This window comes from Etheostoma spectabile, chromosome 21 (assembly GCF_008692095.1).
Source record: "Etheostoma spectabile isolate EspeVRDwgs_2016 chromosome 21, UIUC_Espe_1.0, whole genome shotgun sequence".
Lineage (NCBI taxonomy): Eukaryota > Metazoa > Chordata > Actinopteri > Perciformes > Percidae > Etheostoma > Etheostoma spectabile.
In genome coordinates, this window is record NC_045753.1 from 20,037,074 (window position 1) to 20,056,381 (window position 19,308).

At 36.9% G+C, this 19,308-nt stretch overlaps 2 protein-coding genes across 7 annotated transcripts in view; one reads left to right on the forward strand and one right to left on the reverse strand.

Moving 5' to 3' along the window:
• LOC116671273 (ataxin-2-like protein) overlaps positions 1 to 1,168 on the forward strand; it is a 12,026-nt gene extending 10,858 nt beyond the window's left edge. For all 3 annotated transcript variants that reach the window (XM_032502428.1, XM_032502426.1, XM_032502429.1), the window contains exons 21-23: positions 168 to 347; positions 477 to 657; positions 788 to 1,168. In XM_032502428.1, coding sequence (XP_032358319.1) covers positions 168 to 347; positions 477 to 657; positions 788 to 915 — 489 coding nt within the window. In that variant the 3' untranslated portion in view covers positions 916 to 1,168. The remainder of the gene's footprint in view (positions 1 to 167; positions 348 to 476; positions 658 to 787) is intronic.
• A 396-nt stretch (positions 1,169 to 1,564) lies between these two features.
• The window catches only part of adprh (ADP-ribosylarginine hydrolase), a 27,477-nt gene continuing 9,733 nt past the window's right edge, over positions 1,565 to 19,308 (reverse strand). Inside the window, exons 1-8 of one of the 4 annotated variants that reach the window (XM_032502513.1) lie at positions 18,360 to 18,378; positions 15,833 to 15,956; positions 15,613 to 15,721; positions 15,160 to 15,258; positions 14,945 to 15,050; positions 12,747 to 13,013; positions 12,111 to 12,325; positions 1,565 to 2,159 (exon numbers count right to left, since the gene is read on the reverse strand). In XM_032502513.1, coding sequence (XP_032358404.1) covers positions 2,011 to 2,159; positions 12,111 to 12,325; positions 12,747 to 13,013; positions 14,945 to 15,050; positions 15,160 to 15,258; positions 15,613 to 15,721; positions 15,833 to 15,916 — 1,029 coding nt within the window. In that variant the 5' untranslated portion in view covers positions 15,917 to 15,956; positions 18,360 to 18,378 and the 3' untranslated portion in view covers positions 1,565 to 2,010. Of the gene's footprint in view, positions 2,160 to 12,110; positions 12,326 to 12,746; positions 13,014 to 14,944; positions 15,051 to 15,159; positions 15,259 to 15,612; positions 15,722 to 15,832; positions 15,957 to 17,815; positions 17,832 to 17,936; positions 18,056 to 18,359; positions 18,379 to 19,308 lie in introns of those variants that run through there. The other 3 variants (XM_032502512.1, XM_032502514.1, XM_032502515.1) reach the window with 3 other exon arrangements.

Below are 19,308 nucleotides of genomic sequence, written 5' to 3' on the forward strand. Positions count from 1 at the left end.
CCCCCTGTTACTTTCTCTCCTTTGGGGAGGAGGTGTCTGTTTAGCCCGGTCTTCAGGTCCTTTTTATGGGCCATATTTTTAAAAGAATCCAGTCTCTGGCACATGGTCATTGTGATTCATTTATTGGCTCTTCTAACCTTTTTCAATGTTGTAATTTCTCTTTTCAGAATGCCCAGTCAGGTCCACAGCCCCAGTCCTTGTACCACTCAGGTCCCCTATCAGCACCCACCCCACCCAACATGCCGCCCGGCCACACGTCTCCACAAGGATCTTACCCCATTCAGGGCTACAGCATCCACAGCCACCAGGGCATCCCACAAACGTATCCCCTGGGACAGATAGCACAGGTATAGATACACGGTGCTGCTACTTTTCCTGCTGTATGGTTATTGTTCCTTTTAATGCATCACTCCAAATCAGAAAAAACAAAAAGATTTTGCCCCTAAACTTGGTTTGTCCACTTCCTGAACCTGCAGGCCCATGTACAGGGAGCCATGTCGGGTCCCCACCACTCGGGGAGCCACGGTCAGCCCCAGTTAGTGATGTTGCAGCCTCCTCCTCAGCAGGGCCCTGGCTCAGTGCCCCAGCACCCCCAGCACCCCCAGCATGGACCACAGCAAGGAGCACACCAACACTTCTACATAGGCCATCCACAAGGTAACAGTATGCATAATGCAGAGTGAAACCTATCCCTTGATTCTCTATCTGTGGTAAAGTGTAGCATTTAGAGTATATATTTATATTTTCGTTTTCCCCCCCCCCACCCCCCCCCCCCCCCCCCCCACAGCAATGCAGGTACAAACGCACCCGGCTCCCTTCCATCAGCCTGAAACTAAACCTCATCTGCCCTCCTCCCCACTTCCCAAACTGTTCTTAAATACCCCAACATCCAACTGCCCGCTGGATGAGGCCTAGACTGAATGCGACTCAAACAAACTGACGACCATACAGAGGAGAGAAGAGGACAAAAGTCTCACGGCATATTATTCTATTGCTGTAACGGACTTCATGTGTACAAACCTCATAGTCAGCCCCAGAAGAGGACATTTTTTAATGATGAAGGTGGCAGACGACAGCAGCCGCACCAAACCATGGCTGCCATCCTGCTCTTCTCTCCAACGTTTTACCCAGAGACTTAAGGCACCTTGCTGGGCAGTTGGAGAGGAAATAACACGGATGAAACACAGCAGCAGACACTTTATCTTCCAGCAGTGTATTTTTAGCCTTGTGGGGTTTTGTAAGTATCATGATACAAATGGGAAACAAATCACGAAAAGGATGGATTTTAAGAGAGGGTATTTTTAGCAAATCATTTTCCTTTTTTTAACTCAATCCATTAGTGAAAACCACCCCTTTGCTACTTCTCTCCTGTAGAAATATATAATTAATAAAAAATAGACAAGACAAAAAAAATATTAAAACAACAATGACCAAAAAAATAAAGTTTTCAACTCAACTTATAAGCTTTGTTTAATTTATTGCATCACTAATTGTGCTGTTCGACTATTACAGTTATTAAAGTCTTGCTCTGCACTGCATGAAGTAACAGTAACAACTATGAGACAGAATTTATTATTTATTAGACCACAACAAGAATACATTTATTTTTAAGCTTGATAAGAATTTGCCATTATGTCAGACTGACAAAACAAAGTAATTACCTCCAAGGGGACTTTTAGTATTCTCTACACATTAGCTTGGATTCGTTCTGCTTAGTGGTGCAATTTTGCATGTTAATTTAAAATGGTCACTAGGGGGAACCCTCTTTATACACCGGCCTCATGAGGCACACAGTCCTTTTTGTGGCAGAAATAACTGTTTGGGTTAGTGGGGCACTCTGCTTCTCCTTCAGGCAAGTATGACACCACACTTTTTGGCTCAGTGACAGCCCTCTAGATTGATGTACTATCGAGCGTGCCAGCTTGCCCTACGTCACTGTTTGGCCTAGTTTCCCCTTAGTGCACGATGTTGGGACACACTCCGTTAGTGCAGCAGGCTGGGGTGGCCTTCTCAGTGTGACAGGGCGTAGAGTTGCTCGGCACTGCGCTCAAGTCGGTCCCGGTACTCAAGGTTGGAGTAGTTGCCTTCAGGGACCCCCTGGGTGCCGTAGAGGAGACCCCAGCAGCAGCAGGCAATTACTGCTGTGCTGTCACTGTCACCTGGGCAGGAAGAAAAGGAAATGGAGAATTTCACTCACACACATACTATTTACAGAAACTCTAATTGGTAATGCCAATATGTACTATTATGGCTTCTGACTTATTTCAACCTATGACTAACCTTTTTTTTTTTTAGCAATGATATGTAACATACAAACTGCGATAAACATTTTTATGATTAACTATAATAGGACTTATGCTGTACTATGACCTTTTTAAAGCTATAGTGCGCGTTTCTCTCCCCCATGAGGAATTCTAAGTAATGACAACACTGTTGTTGCATCCACCTGATACAAGCCTTTGATGATTGCGCACCACCCCCACCCCCACCCTTCCTCCATGCAGTTTCTTGTAGTCAAGGAGGACATGATGGACTCTTCATAAGAAGTAATTCTCTTCCATTGGTTTTCGGTATGCGAAAGTCGCCTGACTACCCCATTTTCTAAACAGCCATACAGAGAGTGTTGTTGAGCTGACAGTGGTGCACTATAGCTTTAAGATTTTCTTTCAACATTCCATACTATGACTACTATTATACAGATTTATTTTGACATAAGATACTATGACTTTTTTAACATACAATTATTTCTTTTCTGACAATACTATAGTATGACATTTTTTAATGAGTTAATCTAGTGCTATGACTTTTCAACATACTGTACAATGACTTTTCCCCCAACATCAAATTAGTTTATGACTTTTCAACATAATATACATTTTTGACATACCAGGGGTCAGCAACCTTTTTCATATGAAGGGGCATTTTAAAAATGTTCTTATTAATAACTATGACATAACAGCATTGAGTCGCCAATCAACTAAACTGCTAATAGCTATAAAAGAGGTCATTTGGCATGCGGATTGGAAAGTTTTCCCAAAACTCTCTCACACTCAATGCTAGTGTGCCATTGGTTGAGCAGCCTACAACAGGTTGTTAATCCCTGTACTAGACCAAAGATCCTCTACACTAAAGACATCGCATTTCAAGCAGCGTCACTGGTATGAAAATATAAACATTTGTCTCCTAAATGGGCCCTGGCCTCTTTTGAAAGTGTAGTGAAAGTCAGGTGGATGGATGAAAAGTTATATTTGTATACATTTTTAACTTTTTTTTCCTACTTTTTTTGACATACTGTACTATGGGCCCTATTTTAACGATCTAAGCGCACAGCGTGAAGCGCATGGTGCATTTAGGACGTGTCTAAATCCACTTTTGCTAATTTGATGGTGGAAAAATGGGTCCGTGCACCAGGTGCATGTTTCAGAAGGGTTGTACTTAAGTCTTCCTTTATAGGTGTGTTTTGGGGCGTAACATGCAATAACCCAATCAGTGTGTCATCTCTCATTCCCTTTAAAAGCCAGGTGCACTTGTACTTTGGCGCGTTGCTATTACGATGCCGGATTTGCACTGTAATATATTTATATGTAATCTTTTGCATGTTCGTGAGCTGCTGCGCTTCCTTGTGTTTGTAACAAGCATAGTGTGCGCGTGCTGTGCATAAGCCCATACGCAATTTACTAATGCACTGTTTAAAAAATAAAATAAAAAAATGCTGCGCTATTGATGTCAGACCAAGTTTTTGTTGGTCAATAGCGCGATCACTTCCTGCTACCTCAAGATAACAATACACCAAGAATCACCTGAACACACCTCCCTGTAAGACCAGCACACCCATGGGCGCAAAGATGGGCACAGGTGCATTTGCTATTTGAACGACGTGGGTGCAGGACGGGAGATTAACAACTACGTCTACTACTATGACTGCTTTGACTTTTTTACAACATGCTGTACTATTGCTTTTTTCGACATACTCTACTGCGACTTTTTTTTTAACTTTTTGCTGTTTTTTTCGACATTCTACACATTGACATATTTCAACATACTATATTAGGACTTTTTTGACATATTACGCAATTGTAATGACAAGTTTTGTCGACTTGCTTTACTATGACTTTTTTGACATACTATACTATTACTTATTGTGATTCTTTTCGACACTAAACTATGACTTTTTCAACATACTATAATATGATTTTTTGGGAATTTTTTCGACATGCTATACTATGACTTTTTCAACATTCTACACTATATGACTTTTTTGCGACACTTTTTGACATACTATACTATGACTTAGGACTTTTTTTCGACACTACAATATGACTTTTTTTTAATAGACTATACAATGACTTTTCAACTTTATTGAAATGCCATACTAGGACGTTTTTCTTCTTTTTTCGACATACTACACTACGAAATATTTCAACATACTATACTAGGACTTTTTTGTCATACTACACCATGACATATTTCGACATACTATTCTATTGCTTTTTCAAAATATTATACTAGAACTTTATGAATTTTTTTTTCGACATGCTATACTATGACTTTTTACAGTTTTTTTTGACATACATAGATTTTCGACTTATTCATCATACTATACCAGGACTTTTTGACATACTATGACTTTTTAACTTTTTTCAGTCAATATGACTTTTTTGACATACTACACTATGAAATTTGTCGACTTACTATACTTTGACTTTTTTTTGACATGCCATCCTATGACTTTTTGATAATTTTTACAGTCAATATAATTTTTCTTGACATATTATACTATGATATTTGACGACATGCTATACTATAACCTTTTTGGACTTTTTTCCACATACTATTCTATGACTTTTTTTTGACATACTATAATATGACCTTTTTCAATATACTATACTATTACTTATTGTGATTTTTTTCGACATTAAACTGACATTTTTCGACATACTATAATATGATTTTTTTCAACATAATACGTTTTTCAACATACTGTATTATGACTTTTTCCGACATACTATGATTTTTTTCAACATACTATAACTTTTTCGACATACTGTATTATGACTTTTTCCGACATGCTATACTATGACATTTTATGACTTTTTTCGACTTACTTTGTTATGACTTATTGTGACTTTTTTGTGACACAAAACTGAAATATTTTTTTCAACATACTATTTGTCGACATTATTTTTTGGACTTTTTCAGTATATGACTTTTCTATACTGACTATTTTCAACATTCTGTACTATGACTTACTTGAATTTTTTCAACATGCTATACTTAGACTTTTTGAAAATACAATACTATGACTTTTTACGATATGCTATATTATGACTTTTTTGACATATTATACTATTACTTATTGTGATTTTTTTTTACACTAAACTGACATTTTTCAACATACTGTATTATGACTTTTTCCAACATACTATTACTTTTTTTCAACATACTATACTATTACTTTTTCCAAAATACTGTACTATGACTTTTTTCGACATACTATGACATTTGTCGACATACTGTGACATTTTATGACTTTTTTCAACTTACTATACTATGACTTTATTCATTTACTATGACTTATTGTGACTTTTTTGACACTAAACTACACTTCATTTTTCAACATACTATACTATGACTTATTTGACTTTTTTTCATCAAAATATACTGACCTTTTTCAACATTCTGTACTACGACTTATTAGAATTTTTTCAACATGCTATGCTAAGACTTTTTGAAAATGGAATACTAGGACTTTTATTCTACTTTTTTTGACATACACTATAACATTTGTCGACATGCTATACTATAACTTTTTTTTAACATACTATACTATGACATTTGTCAACATGATATACTATGACTTTTTTTTAACATACTTATTGACTTATTGTGACTTTTTCGACACTACAATATCACTTTTTTCGACATGCTATACTATGACTTATGATTTTTTTTAGACATACTTATACTATGACTTTTTCAAAATACTGTACTATGACATTTTTCAACTTTAACATACTATACTATGACTTATTGTGACTTTTTGCCACTACACTATATATACTATACACTATACACTGTATATACTATACAGTGTACTATACATACTATGCTATACTCTGACTTTTTTCGACTTTGTCAACATGCTATTCTATGACTGTTTTCAAAATACTATACTATAACTTTTTTTACTTTTTTTAACATAGTATACTATGACTTATTGTGACTTTTTTGACATAATATACTATGCAGTTTTTGACATGCTATACTATGAATTTTTATGACATTTGTTTTAGCAATAATGTGTGACACTGAATAAAACTGTGTTTCTATTCAATGTGTTGTTTTTACTTCTTTTTAAAAGTCACACAAGACACTTCACACACTATACAATGCTTTTTTGAGGTTTTTCAACATACTATACTTTTTCCTCGAGTTTTTTTTTACTATAACATGAATTTTTTGACACAATACATTTTGTAATCCATTCAATCTAATATACTGTGCCTATGCTATACTATGAATATTTTGAGATTTGTTTTAGCAATGATGTGTAAAACTTGTACTGTACGTGAATAAAAATGAGTTTCTTTTTAATGTGTTGTTTTTACTTCTTTTTAAAAGTCACAAGACAGACAATTCTTAAAATACTATACAATTACATACTATTCTATGACTTTTATCAACACTACACTGACATTTTATAACGTGCAATACTGTTGTGGTTTGGGGTTTTTGTTGGGTTTGTTTTCCCGTTTCTGCTTCCCTGTGAATGTCTCAGTGTTTTCCCAGGTCCTGTGTGCTGTGTCCTGTTCCGTCCCCGGTAATCGTCTGTGTGTTTCACTTCCTGTTTTTGTGAAGTCGGCTTCCTGTCTTGTCTTATCTAGTCTAGCTTTACTTTGTTTGTCTATTGCCCTGCCCGCCCTAATTGATTCACCTGATGTCTCACCTGTTCCTCATTACTAATTACCTCTTGTATTTAACCCAGTGTTTCCTCTGCTCTTGTTGGTCATTTGTTGTATTTCAGTCTGCCTGTGCCACATGTCTGCGTTGATGCCTCCTGATCTTCCGTGAGTTTTTCCCCGTAGTCTCCTGTTTTTTTTGCTTTTCCCCTGCTCCTCTGCCTGTCTGTTTGTGGATTTCGGATTTTGATTTTCCCTCGACCTGGTGTCTCTTGTGGATTGTTTTTTTGTTAAAGACTGCAATAAGCCTTGTTTGCCTGCTCCTGCCTCCCTCCTTCTCTCCGCATTTGGGTCCTCACATCATCACCCCATCACACATACTATGCATCTTTCAACTTATTTTACATACTACATTATGACTTTTTTACATGCTATCCTATAACTTTTTAATATTTTTTACAGTCAATATGATTTTTTCTTGACATTATACATACATACATATTATGATTTTTTCACATTTACGTCACACTATAATATGACTTCTTGACATAATACACCATGACGTATTTTGACATACTATACTATGACCATTGTCGACATGCTAGACTATGACTTTTTATGAATTTTTTCAACATATATATACTATGACGTATTTGACATGCTATACTATGAGTTTTTAGAATTATTTTGACATGCTATACTATGACTTTTTCAACATACTATACTATGACTTTTTAAAAAGAAATTCAGTCAATATAACTTTTTTGACAAACTACACTATGACATTTGTCGACATATTATTTGATGACTTTTTCGACATACTATACTATGAATGTATTTTACAATTTTTGACATACTATGACTTTTTAGTGACATTTTACAACATGCTATGACTTTTTGGAAAGTTTTCAGTCAATATGACTTTTTTGACATACTATACTATGACATTTGCTGACATGCTATACTTTTGTATATACCTTTTGTGACTTTTGACATACAATCATTTTTCAAAGAGTTTTTTTGTCATTTTTCAACACACTATCCTATGACTTTTTTTTGACATTTTTCAACATACTATACTATGACTTTTTTCAACATACTATACTATGACTTTTTTCAGTCAGTATAACTTTTTTAATATACTACAATATGACATTTGTCAACATACTATCCTATAACTTTTTTGACATTTTTCAACATACTATACTGTGACCTTTTTTGACATACTATACTATGACTTTTTTTTTAAATTTTTGACATACTATTACTTTTTTGACATACTATACTATTCATTTTTTAAACCTTTTCAGTCAATAGGACTTTCTTGACATACTACACCATGACTATTTTGTAACTTTTTTCGACGTACTATATTAAAACTTTTTTGATATACTATACTAGGACTTTTTTCGACACACTGAACTGTGATTTTTTTTCAAAATTTTGGACATACTATACTATGACTTTTTTAAAAACTTTTTTCAGTTAATATGAATTTTTCGACACACTACACTGACATTTCTCGACATACTATGCTATGACTTTTTTCGACATACTATACTATGACTTTATTTTTACATACTTTTTTAAACTTTTCTCAGTCAATATGACTTTTTGACAAACTACACTATGATATTTGTTGACATACTATGACTTTTTATGATTTTTTCTCATTATACTATGACTTTATTCGACATACTATGACTTTTGAACTTTTTTCAGTCAATTTGTCTTTTTTGACAGACTACACTATGACATTTTTCGACATTCCATCCTATAACTTTTTTATATTTTTTACAGTCAATATGATTTTTCTTAACATATGACATATGACATTTGTTGATATACTATACTATGATTTTCATTATACATTTTACTATGACTTTTTCCAACATACTATACTATGACTGTTTTCGACATGCTATGACTCATTATGACTTTTTTCCGACTCTACACATACACTTTTTTCAACTTTTCTCAACATACTATTCTATGACTTTTTTGACTTTTTTCAACACACTTTGCTATGACTTTTTTCAGCGTACTGTACTATGACTTTTTTTGACATTCTATACTATGACCTTTTATGACGTACTATACTGTGACTTTTTTGGATATACTATACTATGACTTTTTAATACACTATACTATGACTTTTTTGGACATACACTATGACTTATTATGACTTTTTTTCGACACAACACTGACATTTTCAACATACGATACCATGATGTTTTAGAATTTTTTTCGACATGCCAAACTTTTATTACTTTATTCTGTCAATATGACTTTTGAAATGCTATACTATGACCTTTTTCGACATGCTATACTATAACCTTTTATGACTTTTTTTGACATACAAAACTATGACCTTTTTTCGACTTTATTCAACATGACTTTTTTGACTTTTTTCCACATACATTTGATGGACTTACAGCTGCTAAGAAAATGATTGCAACCCGTCTGAAACTACCTCATGACTTGTCGTTTTGTACATGGATCCTTTTTGGATGTCTTATATAAGGAACTCTCTACAGCGTGCATAAATGGAGCGCCAGAAAAAACTTTGGACACTTGGCACATCCTTGAAATCCATGCTGTAGATCTGTGCTACAGCCTTCTTACTTCTATTTACACATGTGTAATAGTCCCTAATCTTATGTCTGTATGTGTGTGTGGGTGCTTATGTGTGTGTTTGTGTCTGTTTCCGTATGTAATATTTGCAAGCTGCGGACATCACTCTTAATGTTGTGTAAGTACTGTTTCTGGCTCTGGAGCTGTGGAGTCTGGTTTGATGGTTGGAGTCACCTGCTGCCTCCATGTTCCTGCTCGACACCCTCTGCTATAATTCTCCATTTCTCTCTCTCCCTCTCTGTCTGTCTGTCTGTCTGTCTGACTGTCTTTCTCTGTCTGTCTCTTTCTCTCACCCCCAAACGGTCAAGGCCGATGGCCGCCCACCCTGAGCCATGGTTCTGTTCGAGGTTTCTGCTTCTTAAAAAGGAAGTGTTTCCTTGCCTCTGTCGCCTAGTGCTTACTCTTGGTGGGAATTGTTGGGTTTCTGTAAATGACATCACAGAGTACGGTCTAGATCTGCTCTTTTATGAAAAGCGCTGTGAGACAACTGTTGTTGTGATTTATCGCTATAATAACAAAATTGACTTCAACTGAATTGAATTGTGTTTTTATTTTATTATTATTTTTTGTTGGTCCTGGGACACGTTCTCATGTCTCAGCATATTATTTTTAATTGTTTGTTATTTTTAAATAAAAAACATTTGATCACAAAATATTTGTGTTAACCAGCTTGTTCAGGGAGTGTGGGCAATGCTGATAAAGCGGGTGCATGTGTTGTTCTGCATACTACAGTACAGCTTGCATCAGGTGTTAAAACCAACTGTACCAAAACACATAATCTGACTACTATTTCACAAAATTATGAGACTTTCTCACAGGTTATAAAACTGTCCCAGTTTCATACTGATATATGCCACGGATGGATAGCAGTCGGAGCTCTGGAAACCAAGGGGGCACTGGCCCTCCTATGATTGATCACTTTCAAGGCGATCCCACTCACGAACCTCCTTAGTATACTTTGATTGACAGCTATCATTCAGGAAGCTCAATGTTATTGCAGGCAGTAATTAACTGTTTTTCTGTCCTTATTAATGATGTTGCGCAATATAGCACTGTAAATAAAGGACTGTATGCGTGTCTCTTATCTGTTGTATATCTGTCTCTCTTGCCAATGTATAAATTATGCCTCTAACATTAGAACTAAGCTATGCCTATGCTAACATGGCTGTGAGCAGGGTGCGATTTTCTGGGGGGATGGGAAGTATTTCCCCCTTTCTGGTCTACATTTTCTAGCCTCAGCTGAATTAACTTTTTTATCATTTTTTTCAACATGCTATTCTATGACTTTTTTGTTTACATGCTAAACCACTGGTTCTCAAAGTTTTAATGATTGACAATTTAGAGACGCAGCATATGATTCAGGGCTGCATAAGTAAAGTGTCCACATAAAACAGGGTGTGTTAGGGTGTAGTCATAGTTCAAAGTGTTTTGGTCAAATACTGGTTACACAAGTGCATATAGTCATTTAATTGTGCTATAATATAAAATATAATAAGGAAGAATCAATTTATAGTATCTAGAGGTCTGACGAGATCTCGTCCCCATGAGATCTCGCAAGATTAAACCTGACAAGATTTCTCATCAAGGTAAAAAGCTTCTTGCGATAACAGTACACAAGTGCAGAGCAGCAGCCTTGAAATTAGAATAGAATATCCCCTTGACATTCTCCAAAGTTGACTTTGAGTTTACTTTTACAACTACTGCCAGAAAACGCTTAGTTATGTTGTAACCTTGGTTCTCTGAGTGAAGATGACTCTCTCTCCACCATACATATGGAATAAGTAACAGTATAACTGTTAGCTATACAGGAGAGAAGCCAGTCATTTGAGTTTATGGCAAAACCTTTCAGTGCTCGGTTTTCATTTTGTGACTTTCGATTGAATAAAAAGGACTATTTTCCAGTCTTATTTCTTCATTGAAGTTTTCTGAAAAATAGTGTTGAAATCTTGTCTCATCTCATCTCAGTCTCGTGAGCTGGATGTCTTGTCACACCTCTAATAAAAGCCTAATAACAAAGAGTTCAAATGTGTGCCTGTGTTATAGGGAACAAACTATTGTTTCTAGATACTGTGTATTATTGATAATACTATATATATACTATATATATATACTTAATAAACCTTGCATTGGATTAGTCCCTTAATTCATTTTCTTGTGCTTTGTTCCAACCATTCTGAATTATGTTGCATTAATACAGTGGTCCAAGTAGTTATCACAAACTAATACTGCTTAGTTGTGCTTACAATCAATGTATAGTAAATGTAATGGAAAATGGAAAAAATGTGAAATGATGAAGGTATGAGTTGCAGTGCTGTGATTATCAAGCTAAACCGATAGGCTGGCAAAAGCCTGTTTAAGCAAAAGGCTTTATTGTTTATGTAAAATATCTTATATGCAGTAACTAGGCTTGCAATGGTGAAGTTTAGGTATAAAGTTAAAAAAAATACTTAGGTTTAGGCTCTCTTGGAAATGTTTGAGATTTCCTAAAAATTTGGTGGGATTAAAGTTAGGGAAATACTTTTTTTCAGTTTATTGATAAGACCACTAAAAAGATCTTTTCTTGTTTGAATCTCTGACCTCCATGGAAGGCTGCTCTGCTCATCAGCTTCTCCCAGTCTGAACCCGCTCCCAGCAAGGCGTCCAGTGCTATCATCGGAGCGTCATGGCCGCTGTCTCCCGCCCAGCCCGACAGGCTGAAGTTTTTGTAGGCTTCGTCTCTCTCAGCTGGGCCGTAGGAAGAGGGCCAAATCACAGGCCCTACCCCGCTAGAGATTCCCCTCAAATCCAGGTACCTGTGGACAGAGGTAAGACATTTTCTGACACCCACACTATGCTTCAATATTATGTGATTCTGCAAAAGTAAATTCATTCAGGTTCATAGACATCCTCTATCCTTTTTACTGTATGTACATGTACGTAGGTGAAAACAGATGTTTATGTTTGTGGTAATTAAATCCACACACTTATCCTTTAAAAAAGAAAAGTAATTTCTTTATGTATGTTTTCTCTTGTCATCAGGAGCCATACTTTATAATTAATATGACCTCAGTGCTGCTGAGCTGAACCTGACCAGTGGCATCATAGTACAAATCTCATGCCATCATCTATTAACCTTGAGACTGGAATACGTTAATAGAAAATTGCTGATGTTAAAAAAACCTAGTCTGAATACAGCATGACAGCCAAGCAAATCCTAATTTCAGCATACTGTACCCCTGCCACATGTCACAGAAGTAGTCCCAGTCTCTCTCTGCCTCCTCCACGGCGAAGCCTCGACCCTGAACAAAGTTCTTTGCTATTGGACACGCCTCGTTGATCAGGCCCAGACCCCAAGTTGTGATTGGCCTGTGCTGGACAGCATAGGCAGTAAAAAGGGCTGATGCTACGGCTCCCAGGAAACCAGTGGGATGAGGATGGGTCATCCTGCCTGTCTCCACGGCAACCGCCACCAACGACAACAGCTGGTCAGGCTTTGGATACCTGGTGGGGACAAAGTATTAAAGTCCTTAGCAACAGTTATTATGGAGGATATTTAGCTGAAGGTTTCTCTATAAACCTAATGAGGTCACACAGCCGAGAAATAAGAATTTTCCTAATTACTTACTTATTGTCATGCTTAAATTGACTCCTCGTCATGCTATTCTGCTATATTCTGCTTATTCCACTGTTGCATTTATTATAAATTACTTTAGATAAGAGCAGTAGCTGCATGCCTCAATTGCAAATTTAAATGTTCAATTTCACGTTTTGTATGTGTCCTAGGGTGACCAAAACAATGTGCATTTTGCAACTTCATTTTAATTGTGCCTCTTCATCCTAAATAAAGCTGAAGAGAGTTTATTTTCTACAATTTGAAAACAGATGAATCCCTTTCTATCTATTACTGATGAATTCCTCTTCCCAACCAAATGTGATGAGCTATGAGCTGAAACGATAGGTGGATTCATTGAATAATCAATCAACAGAAAATTTATTGCAACTACTTTGTTGACTGATTGATTGTTTTTATTTATTTTATTTACCTTTATTTAACCAGGAAGAGACTTTTGGAGACTAAAAAAATCTATTTTCAAGAGTGTCCTGGCCAAGCCAGGCAGCAGTACAACCACACATACTGTACATGCAAACACAAAATACTCACTGGACATTATTCTGCACTACGCTTTATTATTTATTACTCTGTGTCACCTCTAATTGTGCAATATTTTATTTCTATTCATCCACACCTTAACTATCTGTACATTGTGTGTATACACTGTATGTTTATTGTGTGAATATGTTTGATTCATTACTAACTCTATTACATTTTTTCCATTTCTTATACTTATTGCATATGTTTTGCCAATGTATACTTAATGTGTATTTGTGTTATTCTGATGTGTGTACATTTTTTTTCTTTTGAGCGGCTGTGGCACAGGAATTTTCTCCAGTGCGGGATTAATAAAGTCTATCTTATCTTAATACACAAAAACACTAAAAACGTAAAACAACTGAAACAGCAAATCCCTCAAAGTCAACCACAATCCTAAACACATAAGGCAATACATCTACAGCTGTTTGCCTCCAAGTCAATTAACATCCTCTTAAAAGCGACCAATGAGACCAGCTCATTACGTTTCATGGATTTCTTGTTCCAGTGTAACTTGTGTAACTTGTGTAACTTGTTCCAGGTAGAGGGAGTAGCAAACTTAAACACCTTTTCCCCCAGCTTAGTTCTAACCTTTGGAACAGACAGAACAAGTCCCGACACTATTTACATTGATATAGGTCAGAGGGTAGGATGGAAGTAGACCTAAAATAGCCTTGTAAATGAAGATATGCCTGTGTTGAAGTCTCCGTGTTGATAGAGAAGGCCATCTAACACATTCAAATCATGTTTCAACAAAAATGTCAGATTCCTGTCAGTAACATAAAAAGGGCCACTCTTTCTCACTTTAAAAACATATTAAGAGTTAGAGGATTTATACATCAGGATGATTCTTCAAAGAAACATACACAACCAAACAAGATAACTGTAATGCTCTTGTTGCTGGCTGATGATTTCAGAGATGTCATAACTGTGTCCCCATCAAACTGAAAGCATTTTTTTTTGTTCCGCAAGCCTATTGAGTTTACTTGTAAATACATGTGCTATATAAATAACATGTCCTTACAGATTACTTAGGTGACTTAATTTGGTGGAACACCTGCCATTTAGAGATATAAATTGACAATATAGTGCCACTCAAATCGAAATCAATTTGTAAAATATTTCCTTATCTCTTATCCTTTTCCCTTGGTAAGTCAATAAGTTGCCGTGCATGCTCAGTAAAGCAATACTGTTAATTGACAATTAAAAATAATAACCAAACTCGAGAAGGGCTCAGCCTGGAATGCACAAGGATTAGACTGAGTTATTATGTTTTTATTACCTGAGACCAATGCACATAGACCTCATGGCTGCTCCACAACCTGTCCCCCTTGGATTATAGGGCACTCTGTAGCCCCCTTCCTCTCCTGGCTTCAGCTGGGAGACTCCTGCAAGAGCAAGAACAATGAGAATCAAAAGAGAAACAGGGAATGGAAGTCAAATCTCTGCCATCATTACTACATATAAATGTGATTTGGTTTTAAAATGAAGACTTACCCAGAATAGTTGAAGACCCTGGTGCCCTCCCATCCATGTCTTTCATCCCCTCCACATATCGAGCAGCCACCTCATGCATGAGTTCCTCCCCAGCCTTCCCTACGAGAGTAACAGTGCAAAGTTTACTTGTTTAAAGTGCAAGCATTGTCCCCATTTACTTTTTATAGATGTAAAGAACCTACTAACAAGTCTGTTTGTTTGCCATATCACAGTAAAGGTCTACAATTTCCTTCCCCTTGTGCTGAGCTCCAATAGTGCAGCAAATCAAGACAAGACTAAAAATCACATTTAACCTTTAGTTTTGAGGAGGGTGTGACGCATGTCTTACTGAGGCCTCAGCAGAACAACACTGACTATCAGATCAATCCAATAAACTCCTTGTCTGAAACAAAATGAACTTAAGGAGAGACAGAAGCCAGAGGGAGCAAATGGGTTCAATCATTTTGACCTTACCAGTTGCCAGTCCTTCAGCTGTTGCCAGATGCAGGACTGTGTCGTCGCTTACCGGCCAGTCAGGGAGCTCGACCTTTATGTTCTTCAGACCGCCAAGCTCTTTCAGCTCCTGCAAGGACAAAAAGGATGAGTTTAGACATTTTTGGTTAAATACATCTCTAGCAGTGGTTTTGTTTCATCACAAATTCAACCTTTCTTTTCATGTTGGTCCTGCACTGACCTGATGAATAGCTGGTCCCGACTTATTGAACTCCCAGCTCTGGTTCCGGTATCCCAGAGCATCACCGACACCACTCAGCAGCATGGCTGCCTTATAGTGCTCCACTGTAGTAGATCTGTTGGGACTAAAGAGATTATTACCACTCTGTTAACAAATGCACAACACTTTGAAGTGCCTGCCTAAGCCAATAGAAAACCCTAACTCAAGATGCTCTTCTTTTCACTGTCCCTTTTCACTGTCCATTAAAAGGAAACTGTACTGATGAGAGCTGTTTTATAGTCATTTTAATTCAAGCTGTTTTGACATTTAAAATGTTATGTGATTTGGTTTAAAAAACACAAATAGGCCCAATGCTACATTTCACTATTATATCATATAATCATACAAAGGAAGGTTTTAAAGTAATTCAAATTTTGGCAATACTCTATATTATAAATTATAAATATTTTTTGTAGAATAAAATGTTTTGCTGCGGAAAAGAGGGTCCGCGCGCCAGGCGCATGGTTCAAAATGGTTTTACTTGGGGTTTTCATTAATTCATAGGTGTGTTTTGAGCGTAACACACAATAAACCAATCAGAGTGTCATCTTCCATTCCCTTTAAAAGCCGGTTGTACCTTGGCATTATGATGACGGATTTGCATATATTTGTCATATTTTTAAATGTAATCTTTTGCATGTGTGTGTGTGTGGTGTGTGTGACCAGTATAGTGTGCGCGCTGTGCATAAGCCTCGGCGCATTTTACTAATGCGCTGTTAAAGTAACAATGAAATGCTGCGCTACTGATATAGACCAGGTTTTTGTTAGTCAATGGCACGATCACTTTCTAAATGTTTTCACATTGTAAACGGCGTGCGCTGCGCTCGCCGCTAGGTTGCGTCTTATTCCCAAAATATATTTGTTGCGCTTGCCCCGGCCTCAGCGCAAAACAGGCAAAACTTTCTACATTTACGTCATACATGCGCCAATATTTGAATGCACGTCACGTCTGCGTCCTGTGTTTACATAAGACGTGTAGTACAAGTAGCGATTTGGTGGCAAAAATGTTCGGGTAACGTTCTCTCTGCCGGTAGGCAACGGCCACCGGAGAGACCATGTTAACTGGCCACCGTCAGCCAAATGCGTCTGTTGTCTTAGTGACGACAGCTGAGAGAATACGTAGCTGTCCGCGTGTTTTGTCAGAGTTGGACATTTGACTTTCAGGTTGATTTGAATGTTACCATTGACAAACATACAAGATGTGCATTTTGTGGGAATCAAACAAAATAAAGACAATTTCTGAGCGAGACCAACTTGTGAGTTATTTGCATGCAGTGTGGTGTGGTCACAAGTTGATCTAGCTGCCTCTTCCTTTTAAGAGACGCTGTGTGCCGTTTGAGTTGATATGATGCCATGCCCACTGGCTCGTGATTTGATGTTATGGCGTGCTGCGTTTGACTGTTGAGACTTATGTGTTTTCTCACAAATGTAGCTACGAGTTCGAATCCAACTTGTTACTTTATTTTTTTCCACTTTTAAAAGGGCAAAATACTTTTCTACGTGACATGTGTTTACTTAAACAGGCTCTGAAGACAAATAGGTGTATTCAATAAAACTGTATTATAGACAGTAACAGGTGTTGCGCTGTTCTCCTTAACACGTTCCAAACGCGACTGACCACTTTCCTCAGACTAGACTCCAAAAACAAATCAGAGAGGTAACATACACGTCGTCATGTTGAACATTTTAATGACAACTTAACAAAAAGGCTTTCACGCGGACAGCTACTTGTTCTCTTCCCGTTTTCAACAGTCACTACGACAACAACGGAACCCGGAACACCGGGTACAAGATAGGTTCCTGTCTTCTTCTATGCTATGCAGTTGTGACTCTAATGTTCAGACTTAGCATCATGGGGAAAAGTAATAATACAGTATATGCCAACAGCTAGCATCTTGAGGTAGCCTATGTTCCTAAATTAAGGTATATTTACAATGTTCTGACCTGTCATAATAGGCTAACCATTAATTCAAACATCAACTTAAACAGGAAGGTAGGCTACTCTCTGGCTTGATTTGAGAATAATTTAGGTAAAAATCCTTCCTCCATGCGGTGGAAGTCTCACCGGTCCACGGTAGCCATCGTTTTCCGGTGTTATGTGCCTTCTGGTTTTTCCACCTCTTGGTTTTCGAGCCTGTCCAGATGCCGTGTAAACCTCAACGGCTACCGACGTCGACAGATTCGCTACAAATTCATAAACATTTTTACTTGCCTTTGCATGTCGCACTTCAATATAAACTGGACTGAACTGAACTGAATATCTGAGCACGACACTACAATAACATTGTACAGCGGGAAAATTGTGTTTTTAAAAGAAATTACGATGTTCCGTGTCGCGCTGGGTTCAAACCTTATCTAGCAAAAATAATAGCATAAGTCCACTGCACCGTCATATCACACCATACACGTTTCTAGTGAAAAAAACTTTGTTTTCGCTCAGTAGAACAAGAATCTCAATTTAACAGAGCAAATCGAAACAACTTGTTACCTTGATTTAGACTTAGACTTCTCTTTATTAATCCTTTGGGATGACTCCCGCGAGGAAACTGAAAATTCCAGCAGCAGTTTTTGCAAGAAAAAAAAGAAAAAAGACAGTATAAAGACAATAATAGTAATAACAGTAATAATAACAGTAATTATTATAATAACAATAAGAACATTCGTCAAATAAAGTTAAAAAAAACAATAAATAAAAAACAAAAAACACTTTGATAATCAAAGTGTCAGTGTTGAGTCCAGTGTTAAAGTGATAAAGTGTTCAGGTATTAATGTAAGTCCAGGTGTGTATGTATGTATGTATGTGTGTATGTACACTACCGGTCAAAAGTATGGGGCCACTTACAAATTTCCATTCCACTCGATGTTAGACAGAATACCAGCTGATCTGAGTGGGTGGGTGATCTTTAATGCAATATCTACATTGCCCATTATCAGCAACCATTCATCCAATGTTCCAAAGGCCCATTCTGTTCACTAATCTGATATCATTTAAAAAAAAAACTAACTGAGAAAACATTGGAGAACCCTTTTGCAATGATGTAAGCACATAATGTAATATGAAAACTGCTGCGCTGGTTAAAAAAACAATACAACTGACCTCAGCTTGTATTCTGTCTATAATGGAGTGCAATGGAAATTTTGAAGTGACCCCAAACTTTTGACCGGTAGTGTATGTATGTGTGTATGTATGTGTGCATGTATGTATGTATGTGTGGATGTATGTACTGTATGTATGTATGTGTGTATATATATGTATGTATATCTGTATTGTATTGTTGTATTGTATTGTCTAGGCTTAAAATCATAATTAAATCGTGCACTATAACCTCCTGCTACACCTCTGCGCTATCCATGGGCAAGGACTCGTCGTAAATGATACCAGGCAGCACACGGTTTATGAAACAATCGGTCCAAAACAACTGGTTACCTTGGGCTGG